We start from the raw sequence: 22,648 nt of genomic DNA on the forward strand, positions 1-22,648 counted from the left end.
TTTTCAATCTGGAACTAAGCTGAGATACCAAAACATAAAAACTGCACGCTAGTAAACACAGAGAAGCCTTCACTGGAAAGGGTGGTGATACAGCAGATGTGTAAGCAGTGTTGTGTCCCCCCCCCCCCCTTATACACACATCACAAATGGACATACTTTTTTTATAGCTTTGTGTCCCCCCCATCCCCCCCCCCCCACAACAAACTATCATGGCTAGTTGCTATGATACACATTTTCTATATCACTGTACCCGTACCTACATGCCACTTTTCCTCCAACCCATACTTTGTTTGAGGCTTCCGCAGAATAGAGACCACTGAGACTTGGCTCACTGAGTATCATTAAGTGGGAAAGGCTGAAGGTCCTCCAAATCACAATTTCTCGCTTTCTACAGAAATCACGCTACGGTGTCTATGCTACATTAATGCGGGCCAAGCTGAAGACTGGTTCCGAGGACCTGGCAGCATTGGAGGCTGCCCTGTTTGATGCCGCAAGTAGTGCCGAGGACAACCTCAAGAAATCCCAGTCCAGCCATTCTGTGGACCAGGAGCCAGCGGGCACAGGGCCTCGGATCAAGCGCAACAGTCGACAAGCTGCCGGCAGTCTGCAGAAATCCTAGAAGGGCCTGGTGCCTGCAAGGAGAGCAGATGCCCATCCCGTAAACTTGCATGACTTCATCCTCTGTGGACACAGTAGGAGGTCGGAGGGCAGCTTCCTGCGGACCAGATCCTGTGTCAGCTTCACCAGCCAGGAAGAGGAGCGGTGTCCGATCTTGCCCACAGTCCCTGTGTGTGCAGCTTTCCCTGGTCTCACAAGACTCTGGTTCCTGCATGCTTCAAGCAGTCAAAGACCACACGGGTAACAGAGCAACGGGGCTGCTCTTGAGATCACACAGGGGTATCACCACAAAAAGGACCTTTTCCCATTTCTTTCAAACATGTGAGGGGGAGGGGTGTCTGGCTGCTCTACACTGCACCCTTTCCTTGCCAGTTTCTTACAGTTCTTGTGATACAACATTTTAAAATTTTTAGTACCTGATAAAAGTTGCATCACGCTGAGTTAGGGATAATCCTGCTGCTGCTGCTACTACTAAAATGACAGACACTTCCTACACTTTGTCAGCAGTTTTGCCTAGTTTGGGGGAGAGGGCCCCGTCCCTCCTGCAGACACAATGCTTGCACTGGCTGCCTACAGGAGAACCAGCACCTCCTGCATGGATGCCCACTTCCTTCACCACCAGCAACAGTCCTGGACTGGCTCAATTATTTTTCCACCAGCATGTGCGGGACCTAGCTTCACCCTGATACTCCTTCAGCACTTAACAGAATCGGCCAGGGTTTGCAATGCAGCCAGCGTTAACAGGGTTTTACAAAGGGATAGTGGATGCCTCCAAGCTGGCAGCCTGCCAAAGCCATAGCAGGGTGGCCCTTGAGCACACCTCCCTGTTGAATCCCTCTCCCCACTCCCCGTACAGATCACTGTGGATGATGGGCCTTGCTGGCCCCACTTGAGCCTGGATTTCATAGGACTCTTGTGAATTGCACGGATCTGAATAGATGAGCCAAGTGGCATTGCTCTCTGAAGACCTAGCTTGAGAGAAAGTAGAGACATTTTCCAGCCTGGGGATGACGGGTGTGTAGTTGTGGGTGGGGATGGCTTCCGAAACTGCCAGGAGCACTTCCACTCCCCAGACCTTTGCCTACCAAAAGAAAGAAGGAAAGCTGGTGCCCTTACAGTCCCTGTACAGACAGCCTGCTCTCTTAACTTTGAATTTCAAAGGGCTTCAAGGCTACATCTCCAATACTTGATAACAACTGCATGTATGCAGTGGAAAAAGAAAGCCCTAGATCATGGCATAGAGGGAGCCAGAGAAATCAATGGAGTCTGCACACATGGAAGGCCTGAGGTTACCTCTATGGTATGAGTGGGAGGAGAATGCCCACCCACTAGTGGAAGGGGCTGGTTGTTTCCAGCACTGACTCTCTGAATGTGTCAATTTTTTATTCTACTCTTGAGTTGACTGTAAAAACAAACCCTAAAGAGCTTTGTACAGTTTCTTCCTTCATTTACTGCAGTAAAACCTATACAAGCACCTAGAGTGACTGGTTCTCCTTGAAATCCTTCCTCCACAGCTGAAAAGCTAAGAGTGATTTCCAGAGTTCGTAAGCCAAATTCAGTAGTGATTTCAGTTCCTGCACAACCAGCTCTCGAGCCAACTGGAGTATAGAAACACATACACCAATCTCGAGTAATTTTTCTCAGGGCCCTTCCACATAGCCATATAACTCAGAATATCAAGGCAGAAAATCCCACAATATCTGCTTTGAATTGGGTTATCTGAGCCCACACTACCATATATTGCAGTTCAAAGCAGAAAATGTGGGATTTTATTCAGTGGTGTGGAAGCACCCTAGATTGGAATGTGCATAGCACTTAGGTGAGATTACCTGTATTGGCTTTTTTAGTTTCTGAATAACACTGTTGGTCTACTAACACTCCTTAGTACCTTTCACGGGCCCAGTTTTCAAGCCAGGTGTCACCATTCTGTATCCGTGGATTTCATGTTTATTGCCTAAGTGTAAGACAGTACATTTCTCCCTGTTGGAAATTCATTTTCTTAGTTTTGTCCCAGTTCTCTTTTACAATCATTTTGGATTCTATTCCTGTCCTCTGGGGTAGGTGCTATCCCCTCACCGGAAATTTGGTGTCATCTACAAATTGAATAAGCATGCCTCCCATTTCATTGTCCAAGCCATTGATAAAAATGTTGAGTAGCACTGGGATAAACTCTAGAACACGCGTCCTCAAACCAAGGCCCTTTTTTCTCCAGGCCTCACAACAGAACAACCAGAACACACAAATTTGAATCATTTATTCATCACAGAACTGAGCATTTTCTGAGTGAAGAAATTTCAGCTTTAAATTCCTGATAATAATCCAACTCAGATTCAGAACTGAAAATCATTATTCCCTCAGAATATGAGCAATGTATGCAAGGACTGTTGTCAACTTTCTTCCCCACTGAGGAATTTAATATCATTGGGATTGCTATTTACATAGCCTGTTATTAATGACATATTTACACTCTGCAACTTTCTCAATAGGAAATGCAATTACAGGCTGCTATTTGGAACAAGGCATCAGCAATTCTACTTGCAGAATGTGGCTACTGACATCATTAGCATTTTCAGAAGGTGCCTTTTGTCACTCGACAAGTGTTAAAATAGTTAAGGAAAAGGGCAAAACAATTGCCCTACCTATAAAATGGAAGGGATTACTCAAACCCCAAATGGCCATCATATGAGTAAGCAATTGCATAGGGTGGTGTAGCAGTGGGGGCTTGGACCTGATGGCCGGGGGGGGGGGGGATCCCTTCCAACTCCTCAAGACCTACTGGCGATATGAACTTAAGGAATTCAACCTGCTAAGACAGCCTACCTTTGGTACAATTTTGGAGATTCTGCTCAGAAAAAAAGACTTGATTCCATCAGTTCCCAAAGAAGAAGCACCAGGATGTAGAAGGCTTGCAAAGGCACTGTGTGGGTAAGATTTGCAGGAGCCTGGGAAAGGATGTTCTTCCAGCAGCTTGCACAGAAGTAGTTTCCTTTGCCCAGCAAGTGACAACCATTGCAGAGGAAGACGGGAGAAAATACGAGGAAGATTCCAGTCTTGACTTGAAGAAGACTGAAAGCCGAGTGCTTTTCCCCCCACAATGGGCCAGGCCTAATGAAGCCAGCAGACAAGCTGAACTCTCTTTTCTAGACCAACCATTAAAATCTGCACTGTGCAGCACTCCCAGTCATTGCTGCTGGAACCTGGGACTGGGGAACACCTCCCCATGCAGTCAGTCAGGTTCTGGGCCTCCAAACATCAGTGCACTTGCTCCTCCTGGTTGTGAAGTGAGAGCGATGGCGGGTCCAATAAAGGTGCTGACGGCATCTTCCCAGACTGGGCCATTGGCTTCTTTTCCACCGACTGACTCCTATAACCACTGTCTTCCTTCAGCTCTGAGGGAGACAGACAGCAATAATCAGCAAGGCCCACAAGTCAAACCCAGTTCAGTCACCTGGAAGCTCCCTCAGATAACACTTCTTTACCTGTACTTTGTACTTCAGGGAAAGACTCTGTTCTACGCAGTAACTTCACTCCCTCTGTCAGTCCCATTGTGTCAAGGGCTTCCAACAAGCCCTTAAGGTTGCCACCAGCAAGCTGGAGAGAGAGAGAGACCCTATGATTAGAAGGGAACCTCCAGAATGAGATGAGAGCACAAAAATAGTCATAGGGGGTGGGGGTAGGGTTCACACACCTCATAGCTGAGCAGAAGTCTCCGGCTGGGGGAAGGCGTGTCTCTGTAAGTCTCCACCAGACTGCAGAGACCCAACCTCTTGGCCAGTTCCACCCAGTCTGCTCCATGGCTGTCCCGGTTCAGGAGATGCTCCAGGCACTGGAAGGTATCATTGTCCAGAGACAGGATGTTCCCTGAGACATAGGAGAAAGGCGGGAGGGAGGCATGAAAAATATCTCTAATTTGTAGTTAAGAAACAATGCCAGTTTCAGCTGCTGTGTCCAGAAGAAAAGTATACAAATTGGCATCCTGCACCCTCCATGAGCAGAAACAAATGGGTGCAAAACTATTCTATGCCCAACCCAAATCTTGCATCATACATACTGATCTCATTTGGGCCCCTGACAGAACTGAAAAGGTCCCAGTGCACCCCTAACAACAAAACGGAAAAGTTCACAAACCTTGCCTGGAAAGAGGAGGAGCTGCAGACTGCTCCCTTTCCGGTTCCTCCAGTGAAGCCAGAAGCAGTATCTCCCGCACCTGTAATGAAAGAAGGCTTGAACAAGCCCCTCCGCTAGAAGGAACCTTGCCTGCAGTAACTTCATTTGACTCAATGTGATAATAAAATCACATCATTTGACTCAATCTAGACACAAACTAAAAGTGAAAATGTGTATGTGGTGGAGGTGTCCACTTACACAGACAGCCTCCCGCCTTCACAAACACCTATAATCCGCAGTGGTGAGGAGCCACCAAAGCGCTCCCTCCAAGGACACTGCGAGTTACAGCGGATTCCAAGAACATGTAGCCCAAGACCTGCCAATGTCCTCCTCAAACACCATACTGCCCACCACCCCAGTAAAAACTTTCATTCAGGAATCATTTCATCCTAGATGTTCTGTTTTTTCCTCCAAATTGAACATCCCAGGGTTCTTTTCTCTCTCCACTGGTGTAGAATTTACATGATCCCCCACCCACTGCCTCTCACTTAACCCTTTCCTACAGCACACAGCAAACAGGAATTGATCAGCAACTTAACAAGAGGTTAGGGGAATTGACCTTGATCTATAGGAGTTGTAGTTCACTTACATCCAGAGAGCACTGTGAACCCAACCAACAATATATCTGGACCACACTTGCCATGGATGAAGGGATTTGTAGTACCTTCACTCATTTCCTGGGACCATTGCTATCCCCACAAATGATGGACCTGAACAAAACTTGTCACACAGCCCCTCCATGACCCGCTTTACATCCTGGTGCGGTTTGGGGGAGCCTGAACCACAAATGATGGGATTTGCAGTACTTTCATACCAAACATGGCACACACAACCCTGGTGTTCAACAGAACATACTGGAAGTGTTTGTGGGGGGACCAATCCACCTGCGTGGGAGTTGTAGTTCACCCCGCACCCAGAGCACTGATCCTCACCAATGATGGATCTGAACCAAACTTGGAACACAAAACCCCCATGACCAGCAGAACATACTTGAGGGCTTTGGTGAACTGACCCACCCATGTGGGAGTTGTAGTTCGCCCTGCACTCACCAATGGCGAATCTGAAACATACGTGGCACACAGAACCCTGATAGCCAACAGAACATACTGGAAGGGTTGTGGAGGGAATGACCCACCCACATTGGAGTTGTAGTTCACTCTGCATCCAAAGCACTCTGAACCCGATCAGTAACGGATCTGGACCAAATTTGACACACAGACCCAACATGCTCAATTGTGAATACAGGCAGAGTTTGGGGGTGATTGCCCTGGGAATCTGGGAGTTGTAGTTCACCTGCATCCAGAGAAACTGACCCCCACCAACAATGGACCAGGACCAAACTTGGCACAAGGAAGCCCCATGACGAACTGAACATACTGCAGGGATTTGTGGGAATTGACCTGGATTTTGGGAGTTGTAGTTCACCTGCATCCAAAGCATACTGAACCCAGCCAATGATGGATGTGGAACACACTTGGCACACAGACCCAACATGGCCAGCTGTGCATACAGGGCTGGTTTGGGGAGGACTGACTCATGATTCTGGGAATTGTAGTTCACCCACATCGTTATGTATTTTCTAATGGGAACATTCATAAACAATGAAATCCAAGACTGACTTTTTTCCAATATATAGTGTTACTTAATTAACTAAATGATATTACCTAACACCCCAAAACAAACAAACAAACAATGCCTTTTTCAAAGAAGCTGGGCACCACATGATACCCAAGTTAGTGTGATAATAAACTGTGGTGCCAACTGACCTCTTAAGGACTACTAGAAACTATCATAGAGGTAGATGGTGGCCAGAACTGTTGCAGAAGAATTTGTAATAAGGGCTATGCTGGATTAAAACAAAGGTCTTTATGCTCCACCATTCTGTTTATATTATGGCCAATCGGGTGGCTAGGGGAAGCCCTCAAGTTTTAGATCTTAACATTCTCAGACGTTCTCTAGAACAAAATGATCCATACCACAGCAAAACATGATCCCCTTGCTACATCATTCCCACTTCGCCCACCTATCCCTTCCCATCCATGTTACCTACTTTCTGGCTAGTTGTCAAGTCAAATGGGATGTGACCTCGCCGCTGCCTTTTCCTGCATGGAGTTGGTTCTTCTTGCTCTGGGTGGCGGCCTACATCTCGCTCAATGAAGTGACCGGAAAATTCATCTTCCAGCTCCATGGCCCAATCCTCCTCTAACTCTGTATCACTGCTTGAGTTAGAGGAGGTAGCCGTCATAGGTTCGCCATTCTCACAATGAATGTCAGCCCCTGGAGACAGAGATACAGAGTTAAAAACAAGTGTTTCTTTTGAGTAGAGACAAGACAAGATCAACAGTTTGCTTACTATCACAAGCAGTTCTAAGTATGCCTGACAGTAGCAAAAACCTAAGGGAACCAAGGTGCAAGGTTGATCACTTTGTACACAAAACTTTGGAGTCTTTCGCTGCAATTGCCTCTTATTTGCCACCATTGTATAACCCACCTTCCTCTTTCAAACTCTGGAATATTTACACAGTTTGCTTTCATTTTAAATACACACAACTTTTTTTTCAACCAAACAAGCATAATGTAAATTCCTCTTGAAAATTCTGGTATGACTGCAATTTTTATGGAAAGATTTCCCAAGACTTCCTTGTGTATCCAGCACAAACTTCAAAACAAATCTCCAAACAAAATTGAGTAGTTTCAGTGAAAACATTGTTTTCTGCTAGTCACAAGATCATGTACGTATATACTCGAGTATAAGCCGACCCGAATATAAGCCAAGGCACCTAATTTTACCACAAAAAACTGGGAAAACTTATTGACTCGAGTATAAGCTGAGGGTGGGAAATGCAGCAGTTACTGGTAAATTTCAAAATAAAAATAGATATCAATAAAATTATATTAATTGAGGCATCAGTAGGTTAAATGTTTTTGAATATTTACGTAAAACTGTAATTTAAGATAAAACTGTCCAGCTTTGATTAAATAATTGTTCTAATCTTCAGTGTAAATGTGCTTATGTATCCCTCCAATAATAATAAAGAGAGTAAAATAATAATAATAATAATAATAATAATAATAATAATAATCCAGCATATATACCTCATTTGCTGTGTTATACTGTGTTTTTGTGTCAGGATAATAATAATAATAATAATAATAATAATAATAATATAATAGAGTAAAATAATGGAAATGCAATAACAGTAATAACAGAGTAAAATTATAAACGCAGTAACAATAAAAAATAAAGTAAAATAATAAATGTAATATAATAATAATACTGTAGAGTAAAATAATGTAAATATAATAATAATAATAATAAATATATTAAAATAATTCATGTAATAAAATGATACTAATAACAAAGTAAAGTAATAAATAACCTTGACTCGAGTATAAGCCGAGGGGAACTTTTTCAGCCTAAAAAGGGGGCTGAAAAACTAGCCTTATACTAGAGTATATACAGTAATCTGAATTTCAAAACTTTTTAGATAATTTTTTGGGAAGCAAAGACTAAGCATGATGCAAGAAGGGAAAGCAATATGGAAAGTGAATGCCTGTAGGGAAAATATCCAGGTTCATAACTGACCCTGCAGGAGTTAAAATAATGTAAAGTTTCAAATTCCAAACAACGTTTCCTATTGTTTTTAACGAAAAGTCAGTACTTGGGTGGGAGACTGCCAACAAATGATGTAGGCTATATGAAGAAACAGCCAGAAAAACTACCTTTGAACGTTTCTTGCCTGAAATGAAATTCATGGGCTTATCACCAGGCAACTGGAAAGCACTTATTCACAAGAATATAAGGAAGTAAACATTACATCCCCTCTCTCCCATTCCTTTGGAGCTCTCCAAGAAGGAACCCTTGCATCAAAACTCAGAAACACTGCCACTTCACATTACCTGCTTTGATCAGCAACTTGGTAAGGATTGGAGAGCCCATTCCTGCTGCCAAGTGAAGAGGCGTATTCCCAGCAGAAGTCTGTGCATTCACATCAGCTCCCAACTAAAGAGAAAAGCCAAAAGGTAAATGGTAGTCAAGAGGCTCAAGACAAAAAACCCCTACCTGCAGATGACTAAAAAGCCTCCACATAGCTGTCAGGACATAGAATCCAAGAGACTGAAAAGCCAGGCTTCATTCTGACCAAAGAGAACAAGTTGCAAATCCATAACAGAAGAAGAGAAACTGACCCAGATGCAGCCCAGTTTTACTCATCATCCAGTCAGTACGTATGCACACTTAACTCCCATGCTTAAGGCCCTTGTGACTTTGTGCACCATTCAAAAACCTCCCGTTTCCAGGCAACTGTTAAGCCCCGAGAGTAGTTTCTGGTGCTTTAATGGAAGGTGCACAGAAGCAATCTGAGAGCACAGCTTCACTTTTTCCCTCTCCAAGATGAGATCAGTGGCTTCTCCATGATCTGAATCTGCTCCCCACTCTTTCCCCAGTAAATGAAAGTAGCAGGGACTGCTCCCAAAGACTGACAGTGGCCAGATTTGGGGGGGACATAGAACTTCATGTAGCAGCTCAGCCGCAAGGCTCAGCTACATGTGTGAACTCATTAAGGAATATCAGTAGCAGGAACTGCTAAAAAGGAGAATATTTTGGTGTAACTTCCACCCAGTGATAGTAGACCCCCTGCCTCAACAGAATTTACATAAGTCTTGACTTACCATTCAGCTATTAATTTCTTGGATCTACTCTAGCTGAGGCTAAAATAGGATTTAGGCCTCTGTCATGAGAAAATAGATTGAAAATAAATAAGCATCCACTGGAGAGTTAAATTCCAGGAGAATTAATAATTTTACTGGATATAGAAAATGTATTTCTTCCCATTCCCCCTGCCAATCCCCACAACAGTTTCATCCTCACATACCTTCTTTATCAGGCAAGTGACCAGGTTCAGGTTCTCCATCTCCACAGCGAGGTGCAAGGGTGTCCGGCCACTCTGCCGCTCAGCTGCATTCACATCTGCTCCCTTCTCAACCAGCAGCTCAAGGCAGGTCAGCCTCTTGCATTTTACAGCAAGATGAACAGGGAAAAGCCCTAATGGGACAAGTGTTGGCAATTACCCCTTCCATCCTGTACAGCGGAGCTGCAGCACAAAGTAGAGGACATGAAGTGCTCTCTAGGCACAGCAGTGTCCAGGGAAAATCAATTTTGCCTCAGCTTTAATCTCATTCTCTCCTCCCATCTCAAGATGTGCAGAGCGCCATGCACTTCTGCACCCAGCCTCACTCCAAGGGCCTGGGGATAAAAGGCTTCCTAATAATAATAATAATAATAATAATAATAATAATACTTTATGTATACCCCGCCACCATCTCCCCAAGAGACTTAGAGCGGCTTACATGAGGCCAAGCCCAACAATATATCAAAAACAACAAGCAGTAATAAAATAACAAGCAATAAACAAAATAAACAATACAATTAATATAATTCACAAGTAGACAATAAACACAAGAATTTAAAAACCTATGGCTGGACCAAATGTAATAGTTAAAACTTTAAAAATAAATGCTGGACATGAACAGAGGATGTCTCTATTTGGAGGGTTTTAAATCAAAGCGGGTAATTAAAGTGCTTATATAATATCCTCATAACTCATAATATCCTCATAACTCTCCTATCACCTACCAAGGTACCAGAGCCCCTGGTAGTGCAATGGGTTAAACCCTTGTGCTGGCAGGACTGCTGACAGAAAGGTAAGCAGTTCAAATCCAGGGAGCAGGGTGAGTTTCCATTTGTCATCTCCAGCTTCTCGTGTAGAGACATGAGAGAAGCCTCTCTCAAAATGGTAAAACATCCAGGTGTCCCCTGGGCAACGTCCTTGCAGGCGGCCAATTCTCCCACACCAGACGCGACTTGTAGATTCTCAGGTTGCTCCTGACACAAAAAAAACCTACCAAGGTAGTTTGGTGTCTCAAGAAGGTGGAGTGTATGGGGCCCCAAGTGACATAGAAGGGTTCTCAGCATCTCTTCATCTCCCAGCTGAAGGGCAAGGTGAATTACTGAATTGCCATAGCGATCCAGCAGAGTGGGATCTGCACCAGCTTGGAGCAAGAAACCAGCCACCCTGGGCTGACGGGTGATCACAGCCAAGTGCAGAGGTGTCTAATGAGAGAGAGAGAGAGAGAGAGAGAGAGAGAGAGAGAGAGGGAATGAGCCGCAGAATCAAAAAGATGCCATATAGGCAAGCACTCTCTTAGGCCTACAGGTGGCCCAGACTCCACCGCCACTATCCAAGTACCGGGGTATAAGAAGAAAAAACATAATGTTCTGTCTCCGTACAAGGTGTGATCACAATGAAGCTATGGCACAGCACTGCATGTTTATCCCATGCCCTGTCCCTTAACTACAATTTGCACTATCCCATTCTCTTGTCTGGCCATGTCTTACAATGGTTGTCACCATAGGTCACTGGGCATTGTTCCGAGTTTTAAACTGTTGTTTTTATATGCTATTTTTTTTACTTGATTGTATTTTACTGTGTGTTTATATTTTATGCTTTGTCTTGGCACATTGTGCCATATGTAAGTCGCCCTGAGTCCCTTTGGGGAGATTGAGGCAGGGTACAAAAATTAAGTTGTTGTTGTTGTTGTTGTTGTTATTATCTATTAACACATCTCACTACACTAAAACAGTGGATGTGGTTCTTAATGAGACATGCTGCATTATCACAGGCTGTCTGTGCCCTACACTACTGGAGAAATTACACTGTTTAACTGGAATCACACCACCTGACATCTGCCGGGAAGTAGCAGGCAATAAGGGAAGGACCAAGGCAGTGACATCTCCAGCCTATCCCCTGTTTGGATATCAGCCAGCACAGCAATGCCTTAAATCAAGAAATTGTTTTCTAAGATCTACAGAGACACTCGCAGGAAGACCTCAGCAAGTGAGAGTCCAAAAGTGGCAGGCTAAAACTCAGAACCTCAAGCCATGGCTGATACCAAACGAGAGACTCCCTCCTGAGCACACAGAAGACTGGGCAACTTGGAAGGCACTGAACAGACTGTGCTCTGGCACCACGAGATGAACAGCCAACCTTAAGAAATGGGGCCACAAAGTAGAGTCCATGGCATGCAAGTGTGGAGGAGAGCAAACCATAGACCACCTATTACAATGCAGCCTGAGCCCTGCCACATGCACAATGGTGGATCTTCTTATAGCAACACCAGAGGCACTCCAAGTGGCCAGCTACTGGTCAAAAGACATGTAATAGAATGCCAAGTTTCAAAATTTTGTGTTTTTTAAAAATACATTATAACTGTACCCTTGGTTCGCTTCTGATATGATAAATATGGACCCAATAGGCTAGATCTGTCATCACCCTTAATTAATTATCTAGCAAAGGGTTCACATGAAAGGAGCCATGCAGCAATTCATAAAAGAAATCATGGTGAGGCTCTGCTTCAACACTGCAAAAAAAAAAAATCACTTTTAGTATATGTCCATGGCAAATCTGGGTGAGACAACCCTGAGAGCCTAAAATACACACAGGAAGGGTGGGTGCAGTGGAGACAGCACTGGAGTCAGGCTGAAAGGTGCCCTTGGACACCAGCTAATTATACCTGCTGCAAATGATTGGCGATGTTGATGATCTGTTGATTGGGGATACTGACTGCCACTTGGACCAGTTGTGCAATCACAGCTGTCTGCTCATGAATAACTGCCAGGTGTAAAGGTCTAAAGGAAAAGAATAAGACTGTAAGGCAAAGCCACTGTTACGCTACCAACAGTTTCAGAAACCAACAACCCCCACCAAGCAAAAAGGCTAAGCCCATCACCATTCTAGTTGAAGCATGCCATCTTGCAGGAAGCAAATCCAAGCTTCCCCAATATTTGGGAATTTTACATTTAAAGAATAAGAATCTGTTAAGTAGTGAGTACTGCTATGAAACTTAACAACTTGATGAAGTTGAAAAGAGGAACACAAGATAAAATATTTAAAACAGTTATGTGTCCCTTTGAGGCAGGCGTCCCCAAACTAAGGGTCACAGGCCATATGCAGCTCTCTAAAGTCATTTACCTGCCCCTCCCCTAAACATGAGACTTAGCGTTGCCCTACGTCTGAAACTACTTGAAGGCATATGACAACAACAATCCTAATTAACTCAACTCAGCCAAAAGCAGGCCCACACTTCCCATTGAAATACTGGTAAGTTTAGGTTGGTGACAACTGTTCTTCATTTAAAATATTATATTGTTCTTTCATAGTTTTTTTTGCACAACAAATAACATATATGCATAGGAATTAGTTCATGTTTTTTCAAACAAAACAGTCTGAGGGACTGTGAACTTGTCCTTGGCTTCAAAAAATTTAAGGACCCCAGCTTTGAGATAAATCTAAACTGGAACACTGTCAATCAAGCTCCTTCAGCTATTATTATTATTATTATTATTATTATTATTATTATTAACTTTATCTATATGCTGCCCTTCTCCCTGTGGGGACCCAAGGTGGCTAACAATCTCACATTTTAATCCGATCTTCAATTGCCGGCCATGCTGTTTTAAAATTGTATTCAAACTGCTGACAAATCCAGAAACATTTCTATATGCCCAGCATTCAAAAAAGGCTGTGGAAAGTAGGTGCATTTTTTTTTAAAAAAAGACAAGGGTGGAGGAAAGGTGAAAAAATGCAATTCAGCTATCCTCCCTTTCAGCAGAGATGAGAACAAATTGGGAAGTATTCCCCACACTGCAGAGAGTGTCAAGGGAAATGTCTGCCTAGCATGAGAAGTATCCGAGGAAACAAGTAGCAGGATAAACATAGCCTTCTCCCCGAAGAGTCCTTTGGTCCTGTTCTTTCCAGAACACACTCACGTGTCTCCATTCTCATCCTGAGACGCTGCAAGGTGTCTCTGCACAGCCAAGAGCATACGTGGGTCAGCAGTGACAGCATAGTCCAGAAGGGCCCGAGCACTGCGTCGAGCCAGCATCAGCATCCATGAGCTGCATTCTTGAGCTAGAAAGCATTAATACAATCCGGATCAGTCTTATTTTATTTTATTGCATTTACCTCCAACTTATTATGACTAAACCACCCCAACACAATTCTGCTTGGTCAAACCTGACTCCAGCAGGAGAAGCCCATGGCAAAGTGCAAAGGGCTCCTGGTGTTTCCAGAGAAAAGGATATGGTACTGCATAATGGGAGGCTGTTCTTTGTCAAAGACTCTGGAAAGCAACTCCCTGCTCTCTTTCTTCCAGAAAGGAAACATTTGATTAAAGCAGGCCTTTTTAGTTTTAATCATTACTAATTAATAATATGCTTTATTGATTTTAATTGGGATCTTTTTTATTTTTGTAATGTGCTGTTTTATGTGAACTGATATTGTCATTGAATAATATGCTGATGTGATTTTACCTGTATTTTATGTGGTTTGTTTATTTATTTATTTATTTGCTTTATTTCTATACCGCATTTTTCAGCCTATGGCACTTGTATGTAAACCACCCTGAGTCCTTTTTGGGAGATGGTAGCAGTGGACTGGCCACGTTGTCTGGATGCCCGACCACCATCTCCCAAAGCAGTTGCTCTACTCCGAACTCAAGAACAGAAAACGCAATGTTGGTGGGCAGGAAAAGAGATTTAAAGATGGGCTCAAAGCCAACCTTAAAAACTCTGGCATAGACACTGAGAACTGGGAAGCCCTGGCCCTTGAGCGCTCCAGCTGGAGGTCAGCTGTGACCAGCAGTGCTGCAGAATTTGAGGAGGCATGAGTGGAGGGTGAAAGAGAGAAACGTATCAGGAGGAAGGCGCATCAAGCCAACCCCAACCGAGACCACCTTCCACCTGGAAACCAATGCCCTCACTGTGGGAGAAGATGCCGGTCAAGAATAGGGCTCCACAGTCACCTACGGATCCACAAAAATACTGATCATGGAAGACTATCCTACTTGTCCAATAAGAGATTACCTAAGTAAGTAAGTAGTATTATTATTCATATGCAAAATTGTATGCTGCATTTTAATCTTTTATTGAAAATATCTTTTAAAAATATTTTGAGAGTATTAAATTTTTTAACCATGTTGTAATAATATTTACTTCTTTAAATGTTTGCAAATTAATATTTTTGCTGTCTATGTTTTTTAAATATTGTAAGCTACTTTGAATTCTATTTTAAGGGAAAGTTGAATATAAATTCAATAAATAATAAATAACTATTGCCAACCTAGGCAATGTTCGCATAGGCTGAAGTGGGGCTATGAATTACTGTATTTATTCAAATCTAATACTCACCTTTTTGGCTAAATTACCTTGCCAAAATGACGATGCATATTAGATTTGCATAATGGGGTCATCTTAGTGCTGAGCCAAAACAATAGGGGAAGCTGCCTAAGGAACACCTGGGGCTTCTATTTGAGGGATGTCATCCATAATTTGATTGTCATGGCTCAATGATATGCAATGCTGGGATTTGTAGCTTGATGAGGCATCTGCACGCTATCAGAGAAGGCCCAAGGCCTTGTAAAACTATGCCCCCATGACTCCATAGCATTGAACCAAGGCAGTTAAAGTGGATACATTCTACAACATAGATGCACTCCAAGATTTCTTTTCCATTGCTGAAAGCTTTGGTGCTCTAACACTTTTCTTTTTAAAGGAGGGAATCTAAGCAGGCAGCAACTATAATGGCCATATTACAAAGAGTGCACCTTTTGCTGCTGCACATTATATTCATCAGCAAATACTTTTTCTGGCTTCAGGGTTTCGAAAATCAAGGTAAGCATTAGATTCTATGGCACATTAGACTCATATAAATACAGGCCTATTTACTGAGCTAAACCAGAGAAAGGCAACTATAATTTACAACCTGATGCCTCTGATCCTGAAAAACATAGGGATTCAATGTTCTAAACACTCTTTTGTTGAAAGTTGTTGAAATAATAATAATAATAATAATAATAATCTTTATTTATACCCCGCCACCATCTCCCCAATGGGGACTTGGAGCGGCTTACATGGGGCCAAGCCCGGACAGCACATTCAGCAAAAATAAAATCAAAACATAAACAACAAGCAACATCATCAAAATTACATGGAAAAAAGAAAAAAAAACATATGAATACAGTAACAAAATAACATTACAATAAATACAGTGGGCAGGCCACATGTTCAGGATAAAATGTTTAAATAACTCTAATGAGATAAGAATAGGAGCAAGTTATTTGCAGGGAGCTCATAAAGAAACACAGGGTTGCGAACTAAACTTCCTATTTGGGGGGCATGTACTCCAGTGACAGAAATGTTGAGGGGAACAGTAGTGTCATGTTGTGCACCTACTCGCCAAAGGCACAGTGGAAGAGCCAGGTTTTAAGGTTCTTTTTAAACGTTTCCAGTGTAGGGGCTTTCCTGATCTCTCCAGGTAATGAGTTCCAAAGTTGGGGAGCCACAGAGGAGAAGGCTCTCTCCCTTGTGCCCACAAGACAAGCTTGTGAGATTGGCAGGGGCGAAAGGAGGGCCTCACCCGAAGATCGAAGGGCCCAGGTTGGTTCATGGAGAGAGATACAGTCACAAAGGTAGGCGGGTCCCAAACCGTTTAGGGTTTTGTAGGTGATAACCTGCACCTTGAATTGGGCCCGGAAAATAAACGGCAGCCAGTGGAGCCCCTTAAACATAGGGGTCAACCGCTCACTATAACTAGTCCCAGTAGTAAGTAATACAATAGTAAGCAGAACTATTGTATTTAGGTTGCTCTTATGTCAAAGTTCGATCAAAAATCCATGAAAAATTAAAATAGCAAACATTTTTAAGGATTTTAACTGTTTTTCAAATTTTACAGTAAATGCAATGTAAATTTACAGTGCTTGGAATCCACCATAGGGCATGCTCCAGGATAAAGGAAGTATTATTAATTAAATAATAAATATATGAAAAATAAACATGAGTGCTATTCTACTATGGGATAAAGGAGGCATATAAATTAATTAAGAAATACAAATAAACATGAGTGTTGGCTTGATTCCTGAAAGCACATGGATTTAGTTTCTATATGTATTCACATAATACTGGATAATACTTCATTTTGGGGTTGGGAGACATCATGCTATTGAATGGAGGTCTCAACTACACAAGCTAGCTCCTAGATGCCTCTCAACACAGACAATTGGGTTGCATAACCTTTCCCATCCATACCATGCTGTAGAAGTTCTAGGCAATCCTTTTCATCTGTGAAGGCTTGTTTCCTATCCTCTGAGAGCTGACGGTCCCCATCTTCCACTGGGACAGCTTTAGGCATCTGAATGCCTCTCCCTCCTTGATAGCTGCCCACAGGGTGGGTGCCAGATAGGTAGATGTTGCTATTGTAAGGACTGTATCCTGCAGAGTTCCAGGGATTTCCACCTAAAGCAGACACAGCAGAAACAATGTTGTCACAAAGATGATTTCCAATGGGTATGCTGGAAAAAAATAGCTCTCTGAGCAAAATTGTATCTAGTTATCGTTGCAGACTAGGTAGTGTCTTAATAAGAGCACTGTGGCATGGAAACACCATTCAATTTATGTCGTAAAGCCCACATACCTAACGCTTGTATTAATCAATTTATTTCAGGCTGGTTTTTAACATGGATCTTTCTGTTCAAAGAAATTGTTCCTCCCTCCACCTCTCCACCCTACCTCACTTAGTCCCCATCTATAATGCCGTATCATCCAGTTTCTGAATTGGCAGTGCAAATCCAGCTTTATAAGCAGCAAATCATCAAGCACTGGGATATGACCAGCACACCCTTGCAGCACAAAAAAGGAACACCATCTTCACTGGAATTGTTTGCTAAGAAAATTACATGTGAACAGAGATCCATTACATTAACAAGTAGCTCAATTTGCATATGCTATCAACACTGCATTTTAAAATGTGGAAGACCCACAGTTGGTCCACCGAATGTAGCAACTGCATCCTGGTTATAATTCCCCCCAAAATAAAATAAATGGAAGGTTCTTTACTTAGTACTGTTTACAACAAAGAGGGGGGGAAAGCACACACTCTTGTATAGGGATCAACGGATGATAAAATATCCGTAATGAATCAACAGGCCATCAAGTGTTTTGAAATTTATCATGCTGGCAGAAACCTATAGAAACAGCTTAGAAAATAGTTTGGATGCTGACACTAAAAGCATCTAAAAATCTGCAAAGATTGCATTTTTTTTTTAGTTTGCTTCGTAATTCAGATCAAATTTGTTAAATTTTGTACTTATGAGGGAATATTTGGTACATGGATGTGGCCCACGGCAAAAAATTAAGAATCAAAATTTACCCCATACTTTTTTGTTTTAGTTTTGTAAATCTTGGAAGGCTCCGAAAGTCAGTTCCTTTTCAGTGCAAGGAAGCAAAACAAAGTCAGAAAGGCTGCCTTAGTGCCTTGGTTTGCCTTGTCTCTAAATTAATGTAGTTTCAGCACTAGGAGCAGGAAAAAGAGGGAGCAGTGTTTGCTGGGAACAGAACTCTGAGAAATGTAGTTTGGGAAGGGAGGAGCTCTATGACAGAGAATTCAAAAGGCCCTATCCTAAACTACATTTCCCAGAATGCATCAGCATTAGAAAGCACCAATCAGGGTAGCGGAGAGAGAGATTTGTCCCTCCCTTACATCAGCCAGTGAGAGTTCTACTGGTTAATATCATCATTCAATGAGATAGCTGTTGTGGCTTTTAAAAACAATTTGTCAAAACTTTTTTTTTAAATCCCTAAAATCAGTAGACATATGAATATTTCTGAAAGTTTGAGGGGAATGATCCTGTTATCTCCTGTCATTGCATAGAAAATCTAAGGAGATAGCTCTTGTAGGTTTTTAAAACATGTTGTTTATGAAAACTTTGAAAATCCCCAAAAATCCATGGATAAGTGAAACATTCTGAAATTTGGTGCGCTAACAGTATTAAGTGTTTTACCATTGTAGTAAGTTTCACTCCAACAGCTTTAAAATTAGAGAGAAAGGAGTCTTGGAAGTCCCCCAATTATAGCAATTTATGCGCGATTACTGTAATGAAATAGTAGCAAAATTTCGTTACTCTCATTGTAGTAATAAATTTTTCACTAACTATACTTTAGAAACGAAATGCCAGTGCCCTCCAGTTTTGTAATGATTTTTGAACCATGTTTTTTTATGGATTACACATCCTAATTATCAGAACAAAACTGATAGTAAGCAAAGTGCAAGCAAAAGTTGCCAGTGTTGCTCAAGAAATCCGCAGTGTTGCTCAACATATGATTTGCATTTTGAAAACAATCACTGAGTCTACCGTGTACCATGCAGCTGTGGACAAGCCTACATAGGGACCACCAAATGCAGCATTGCTCAAACACGAATCAAGGAGCATGAAAGGCACTGCAGACTACTTCAACCAGAGAAGTCAGCCATAGCAGAGCACCTGATGAACCAACCTGGACACAGTATATTATTTGAGAACACAGAAATGCAGGACCACTCTCACAACCACAGTGTCAGGCTACACAGAGAAGCCATTGAAATTCACAAGCATGTGGACAATTCCAACTGAAAGGAAGAAACCATGAAAATGAACAAAATCTGGCTACCAGTATTTAAAAATTCTAAAAATATAACAGTAAATTAAAAAAACAAAACTCAAACACAGGGGAACTCCAGACACTAAACAATCAGGAACAGCTAATCACCTTTCAACAAGGAATTCCCCCAGGCAGTAATAGGGCACACCTAAAAACTGTCAGGTCATCAAATGCTAATTAAGGTGGCCAATTGAAACATTCACCCCTAACTCTAACAGACAAGAGTTCTTTCTCCCAACCTGGACTTTCCACAGATATATAAACCCCATTTTACTAGTTTCCAACAGACTTCACAACCTCAGAGGATGCCTGCCATAGATGCAGGCAAAACATCAGGAGAGAATGCTTCTAGAACATGGCCATACAGCCCGAAAAAGCTACAACAACCCAGTCACTGAGACTCTTAATGAAATTTGTAAACAGACATAACATGGCTTTAACTTCAGATCTGTTTCTTCCTTAACACTAAACTACAACTAAATGAAGACGAGAAGAAATTGGGACCTGATTTTGCAAGCTCAACGTATACGCAAAGTTTTCCAATAGATCCCACAAACAGCTTGAAACAACAAAAGTTGACTGAACCACTGGAGTAGATACATATATCTTCAGACTAAGCAAAAAGAAAACAGGATGTTTAAATCTTCAAGCTTTGTTGAAAATGATATACAAAGCCAAACCAAAACATAAAATAATCCATTAAGTTGGGAGAAACAAAGTAAACCTAAATAGACAATTTCCTAGTTAAATGATAGCCTGATGTACAAGAAGAATATTAAGAATGGAATGGATAAACTAAGAATTCTGTCAATGTCAAAAATAAAAAATAAGAACATTTTATAGAGGGGGTTAATTGTTGAAATAAGAATATTGAGAATGAAACAGCAAAGACAATAACATATTATGGTATGTAGAAACAAATTGTTGAAATACAGTAATAAGGCCAGATAAAATGAGATCAATTTAAATTAAAAGGAGAAAGATTTGGGGGGGGGGGGGGATATTGATGTGATGAATAAAATATGGAATTGCAAGCATTTAAATTGTTTATATTATATTTGTGGTTATATATTAAAGTAAAGGTTTCCCCTTGACATTAAGCCTAGACGAGAAGTCAGTGGTGTTTTAAATATATATATTTATTTTTAAAGGGGATAGGATTATCGTAATTTGTTAGTTTAAACTTGGGGGTGGGGAAAGTAATGGAGTGGGGATATTATGGGGTTGTTTTTGTATTGGATTATTTTGCTTTGTTTTTAATTTGTTGGATTTAAGTTACATTTTTGAAAACGTAATAAAAATTAATTGCTAAAAGAAACGGAACTGAAGAGGCCTCTAAGCTAGTGTTTTTATTCAAAGAATTTAAACCTTGACTTCTTTTTGCATGTGTTTTTGTGAAAAGTGCTTTCACATTTTTTCATTAACATTTCTTTGGATTTAATTATAAGCAATAAGTACAACTAATGCTTAGCATTACGTTATTCTTATTTTCCTCTGTCTCTGAAAGTACTTCACATATTTTATTATGTTTGGATTCTATTCAGACTTAATAGGAACAATAAGCAGCACAAATGGTGTTTTATTGAAAGATGTAAAACATATAAAAGCCTAATAACTTTGGACTGTTAATAGTATTAAAGCATGGTTGATTAAGCTTTCTAAGACATAAAATCAACTTTCACAGTATTACTGTATTTCTTCAGTTGTAAAATACACATTTTCCCTAGATATAGATCTCTAAAAACAAAAGTGCAACTTAGAATAGCAAGTATATCCTATGTATTTTGGTGGTGGTGGTACTGAAATTAGTGTGTGTCTTACACTCAATGTTGTCTTACAGTCGAAGAAATACAGTAATATAATAAGCCATATTTTTAATTAACATGTTAATGCAAAAAAAAAATCTTAAATACCCCCTCTCTCAAATTCTGCTTATGTGCTTACTTAACTTAAACTTTATTTATATCTCGCCACCATCTCCCCAAAGGTGGTTTACAAGGCAGCATATATCTCCAAAGTGCAGCATATAACATAAATGGTACATGAATATAAAACAATATCACATAAAAATTATGAAAATAACAACTATCAACACATATAAAATAAAATAACACAATTTTAAAAATGAAGACCATCCATAGTTAAAACTAGCTGCCATCAATTCACAACTGAAGTGCCATAGTGTCAAATGTGCTCTTCACCTTCCAACACATACACATATTTCTTACACTAAGTGCTAAAATATCTTCTGCTTTTATTTCTCTGATAAGATGATAGGCAAACACTAAAACTGGATCTACATGCCCTAAAATGTAGTTTCAGAATGTGGAGTGCATTGATCTGGATTATAGGGCAGTGTAAACTGATATAATACAGTTAATCCACATTCTGAAACTAGATTATAGGGTAGTGTAGATCCAGCCTCAGTCTTCCTTCCTTCCACTCATCTCACCACATTGATCCCACTCAAATGAAAACCACAATCAGCAAAGGATGTGGGACAGTACCAGGGGAACTTCCTTATAATAGGAAACCTGGGAATCCCCATACACTGGGGAGTTTCCCAACTGTCAGGCATTATATTAACAAACTGGTAGCCAATATATGACTATATCAATATAAGTAGCAAAATGCAGTTCAGATGATACACCCACTAGCTTAAATACTAATTGGGTTTTTTTTTTTCTTTTCAAAGCTGTCTTGATCAAACTTAATTGATGAACTTATTTCAGAATGGCATCTCTTGCATGATAAAATAAAGTGGTTCAAATGAAGCAACTGATACTAGATACTGTTTTAGTAATGAACAACTGCCAATAAACTGTTAAAATTAAATTAAACAACAGTCATTGTTGCTCAAGCAAGTGGGATGTAAAATCGTAATAATAGTCAGAGTTACTGCTGTGGGGAGCCTTGCCAAAATGAAGAACATTCATTTGAGCAAAATGGATGAGAAAATTGCATCACTAAAGGCAGTGGAGTAAGAAGATTGCAAATGTCTAAATAACATTTCCTGCAGAGGAAAAGACCAACAACAAAGCCATCATTTTCATTGCCGGGGGTCCGGGGGGGGAGTGTACATAAGACATGAAAACAAGGAGACAAAAAACAGAGTATGATGTTTCATATACTGTATTTCTTCAATAATAATAATAATAATAATAGCTTTATTTCTATCCCGCAACCATGTCCCAAAAAGGACTTGGGGTGGCTTACAATATAGTACAACCAAAGTGCAAAACAGAACACATAACATACAATAAAATTTGCAAAAAAAAATATCAATAAACAGCACAAATGAAGATAAAATAACAACTAACAAGATTTACAGAA

The 22,648-nt window shown here is 41.1% G+C and overlaps 2 protein-coding genes across 5 annotated transcripts in view; one reads left to right on the forward strand and one right to left on the reverse strand.

The window, feature by feature from the left end:
* The window catches only part of PSD (pleckstrin and Sec7 domain containing), a 128,021-nt gene extending 125,923 nt beyond the window's left edge, over positions 1–2,098 (forward strand). For all 4 annotated transcript variants that reach the window (XM_060769221.2, XM_060769222.2, XM_067466947.1 and 1 more), the window contains one exon: positions 395–2,098. In XM_060769221.2, coding sequence (XP_060625204.2) covers positions 395–619 — 225 coding nt within the window. In that variant the 3' untranslated portion in view covers positions 620–2,098. The remainder of the gene's footprint in view (positions 1–394) is intronic.
* Positions 2,099–2,857: 759 nt separating this feature from the next.
* Positions 2,858–22,648, reverse strand: part of NFKB2 (nuclear factor kappa B subunit 2) — a 35,709-nt gene continuing 15,918 nt past the window's right edge. The window contains exons 12-22 of the mRNA XM_060769223.2: positions 16,928–17,134; positions 13,613–13,754; positions 12,358–12,472; positions 10,690–10,897; positions 9,660–9,829; positions 8,686–8,788; positions 6,836–7,062; positions 4,747–4,825; positions 4,307–4,479; positions 4,098–4,209; positions 2,858–4,007 (exon numbers count right to left, since the gene is read on the reverse strand). Of these exons, the coding sequence (XP_060625206.2) occupies positions 3,871–4,007; positions 4,098–4,209; positions 4,307–4,479; positions 4,747–4,825; positions 6,836–7,062; positions 8,686–8,788; positions 9,660–9,829; positions 10,690–10,897; positions 12,358–12,472; positions 13,613–13,754; positions 16,928–17,134 (1,673 nt within the window). The 3' untranslated portion in view covers positions 2,858–3,870. The remainder of the gene's footprint in view (positions 4,008–4,097; positions 4,210–4,306; positions 4,480–4,746; positions 4,826–6,835; positions 7,063–8,685; positions 8,789–9,659; positions 9,830–10,689; positions 10,898–12,357; positions 12,473–13,612; positions 13,755–16,927; positions 17,135–22,648) is intronic.

The sequence above is a fragment of the Anolis sagrei genome, chromosome 3 (genome assembly GCF_037176765.1).
Source record: "Anolis sagrei isolate rAnoSag1 chromosome 3, rAnoSag1.mat, whole genome shotgun sequence".
NCBI classification, from domain to species: domain Eukaryota; kingdom Metazoa; phylum Chordata; class Lepidosauria; order Squamata; family Dactyloidae; genus Anolis; species Anolis sagrei.